Source organism: Athene cunicularia (assembly GCF_003259725.1).
Source record: "Athene cunicularia isolate RWA chromosome 5 unlocalized genomic scaffold, athCun1 chr5_part2, whole genome shotgun sequence".
In the NCBI taxonomy this organism is placed as follows: Eukaryota; Metazoa; Chordata; class Aves; order Strigiformes; family Strigidae; genus Athene; species Athene cunicularia.
The window spans coordinates 1,528,160-1,531,798 of NW_020799102.1; the positions used below are offsets into that span (position 1 = coordinate 1,528,160).

General features: G+C 64.5%; 1 protein-coding gene across 1 annotated transcript in view; it reads right to left on the reverse strand.

Annotated features, from left to right (window-relative positions):
- Positions 1-3,078, reverse strand: part of PKP3 (plakophilin 3) — a 12,940-nt gene extending 9,862 nt beyond the window's left edge. The window contains exons 1-3 of the mRNA XM_026850157.1: positions 3,074-3,078; positions 2,829-2,956; positions 2,740-2,762 (exon numbers count right to left, since the gene is read on the reverse strand). Coding sequence (XP_026705958.1) covers positions 2,740-2,762; positions 2,829-2,956; positions 3,074-3,078 — 156 coding nt within the window. The remainder of the gene's footprint in view (positions 1-2,739; positions 2,763-2,828; positions 2,957-3,073) is intronic.
- Positions 3,079-3,639: the final 561 nt, after the last annotated feature.

Sequence of the window (3,639 nt, forward strand, 5' to 3'; positions counted from 1 at the left end):
GGATACAGCCATGGCCAGGTTAAATAGAATCAGTCTGGGGGTCCCTAAAGGTGTCACTGACCCCCCAGCCTGGAGGCACCCACATCCCATTCTCCGCGGAGTGATGAAGCCGCGTCCCCAGGGAGATGCCTCGCTACTGGGCGCACACTGTGCTCCCCCAGCCCCGGGTGCCTGTCCCCAAAACCAGGTCCCCGGGGGAGCCTGCAGCTGGTGCTGCCATCAGCGTCTCAAGCAGGGAGTGGCCAAGACAGCACCGCGCAGTCCGGCCACAGTGCACGTGTGCCAGGAGCAGCCACGCTGGGGAAACTGAGGCACGGGGAGAGGAGGGACAAAGGTCGAAGCTGGCTGGAAGCGGGCAGCACCCGCCCTGTCCCTGCCGCCTGGTACATGAGGACTGGCAGCAGGGTGGGTGCCACCGGCTTCCCCCAGGGACCCGCATCAGGGACGGCCACACCGAGGGGTGCGGGACGGGCTTGCACGTACCTGGTTGGGTGGCCCCAGAGGGCCGTTGCCCTGCAGCATCCTCCCGGGCAGGCGGGTGCACCCCTGGGTGCTACGCAGGTGCCGGGCACCCCGGCACAGGGTGGGCGCTGCCGTCTGCAGCGGGCGTGGGGCTGCGGCGCGGGCCCGCCCCGGGACCTGACCCAACCAGTCTCTTCGCCGTTGTTTTTGCATGTGCGCTCCAAACCCCACGCTCGCCTCGCGGCCAAGTTTGAGCTTCTTGGGGCTGGTGGCAGCTCCTCAAAAAGCCTCAACACGGCTGGGGGGCCTGGGGGGCCTGGCTGCCCCATCGAGGCAGTGGCGTCACATCTCCGCTGCTGTCATGATGCTCCAGAAAGTCACCATCAGTCCCCACCACCACCACGGTCGTGGCCCAACACGTCCCCTCCACCACATCCCCTTGAGTCCCCCAGCATGGAGCTCCTGGGGGTGTGACACAGAGGGTTGGGGGCTGCTGAGAGGAGAAGATGGCGGGGAGGCAGAGCCAGGAGAGTGGGGGGGGGCACGGTTTTTGGGGTGCAGGGGGCTCCCCCGGGGGCTCCCAGGGCGAGTGTTTGTGTGCGTGGGATGGAGCAGGAGCCCTTTGAAGCCAGATAAGGAGAGGGAGCGTTTGAAACGGGCCAAACCTGTTTGGGGGCCATCACTTCCACCAGCACCGAAGCCCGGGCTCCACACTGCACCCGGCGCTTCCTGGGGGCTGCTGAGAGGTGACACTCCCCCAGCAAAGCCCGGCCTAGGGCAGGAGATGGCCCAGGGCCCTCCACCCGGCCACCACTGTCAGACTTGGCCCGTTCTCAGCCCGGAGGTGTTGAGGAGGCTCCCGTGCTCCCCCTCTGCCAACCCCTCCCTCAGCCCCACAGCTGGGCCCCCGCTGCTCCAAACAAGCCCCAGCACCTTGGCAGCAGCCCCTCGGGACAGGACAAGCCATCTGGCCAGCACCTCACCCCAGCGCCAGGGCTGCTCCTCCAGGATTGGGGACCTGCCCGCACCCCACTGCCACTTGGGGCTCCAATGCCTGGCCCAGGAGCGGCTCCCCGTGACCTCAGCACAGCACAGCCAGAGAAACAAAAACCCTCTGGTGTTTTGCTGCTGGCCCTTCCCCAAGCAGGCACCATCGCCCGGCTCCAAATTGTCCCCAGCGGGGCTAGACCAGTGTCCCTGGTGGGGATGGCACTGGTGGCACCGGTCCCTTCCAGCAGCAGCAGCAGGGCTAGATTCGGCGGTGACAGTGCCTGTGGGAGCTCTCCCGGCTGGGAAGCAGCTGGAAAAGTTGTGCCTAAGGAAAAGCAGCTTTGGGGCTCCCACTGCTGTCCCGGGGGCCACGGGGCCAACCACCCTGCCCGGGACTCCTCAGCCCAGGGGCCAACTCCGGGCACAGCGGGCAGAGCCCTCGCTCACAACAAAGCACTTCCAAAGTGCTGGGAAAAGCTGTCAGCGGGGCAAGGAGAGGAGCCTGCCAGGGCCAGCATGGAGATAAAAACCCGCTCCCTGCTGTGACTGTCCCCTCCCAGCAAATCCTGGGGCCAGAAGTACCAAACTAGGGATAAAAAGATCCCCAGAACCCCAGCTGGGGGCTATGTTCCGATGGCAAGCAGGTTGCTGAGCCCACCACCCCTGTCCTCACCCCAAAACCCAGCGGAGGCTCAGACAGAGCCTGGGAGATGTGAATGGGGGATAAAAAACTCGGCAGTGGGGAGATTCTGGGGCTGTTTCGGCTCTCCCAGGGGTGCTCATGGTTGTTGAACTTCATGGGGGTCATGGCCTAGGGAATTTGCAGGGCCAGGGTGACCCGGCTGAGGAGCAGAAGGAGCTGGCAGCAGCCAGGCCCGAGGCCAAGCGGGTTTGCCGGAGCCGGGAGGTGCCGCGTGCGGCTGGGCACGTCCACGGGCACAGGGCGACGGCGGGAAAAGAGCCTGGGCAGCCACGGCCGCCCCACCAACCAGCGTGCGAGGGCGCGTGGGAGACAGCACAGCTGCTCGTGGGTCTCCCCCACGGCTCACCAGCCCCGGGGGCACCAGGGTGAGCCCCCCACACAGCAGGTGGAGCCTAGGCGCGAGGCGGAGGCTCAGCACCCTCTCTGCAAGCCTGGGCGTGCACCAAAAACACGGCTGCTGCCTCCTCCTCCTCACTGCATGAAACAGCAAAGGGGCCCATTGCTAGGCTGCTGCTGCCCGCTCCCACTGAAGACAGCAGATCCCTGCCCCCTGCCCTCCTCCCTCTTGCCCGGGGGTGTCTGACCTTCCCCCTCAGCACCAGCCGGGCTCAGCCCAACACTTCCACACACTGTCCCAGCGAGCTCCCCACAGGCCCAGGGCAAGGCTCCCCACTTCCAGGGCTCCCAGAGCTCCCCCGGGCATTAGACACGGCAGCCACAACTCCGAGTGGGAAATGTGTCACCCCGGAGCCAGCACAGCCACCCTGAGGGGACTGAGGGGGCAAGAGACAGAGGCCATCACTACCGAGGCACAAGGGTGACAGAGGGGAGGGAAATCCCAGCCAAGACATTCATTTTATTTTTTAAGAATAAAAAAAAAACCAAACCAGACAAAACTTCCTGAAAACAGCTTCCTACCTCATAATTTCACAGAAATTAGCTTGGAAACGTCATTTGCTCTCTCCCCTTGCTCGCGTACCTGCTCCAGGCTCTGCCCTTTCCGCTCCCCACCCAGCCCCCCCAGGCACAGGCAGCGCCAGCCCGTCGTGCCAAGGGGCTCTGCCCCCACCCCAAGGAGCCAAAACCTCCCTTCTCCTCCACAGCAGGTTCCAGGGAGGGGAGCAGGAGTTTTGGGCAACCCCAGCGGGCTCGTACCCCTCTTCTCACCCCTGTGGGTACTGGTACCACCCCAAAAAGCTCAGCTCTCCAGCCTGGATAAGGGATAAGGCGCTGGGAATTTTGGGGGAGAGGGGGGTGACCCAGTAGAGTCAGCGCCGGCTGTGAGCTCGGGTACCACTTCGCCACCAGCACCGGCCCAGCACAGCCCCCCAGGACCCACCGGCGCTGGGGACCAGCCTGGAGGCTTTAACCCTTCCCGACTGCAGGGTGCCCACGGTCCCGGTGCTAATGAGTTAATAAATTCATTTCTGACTAAGAAATTAGACCCTTAAGAAAAAAATCACCACCCGTTTTTGCCCTCCCCG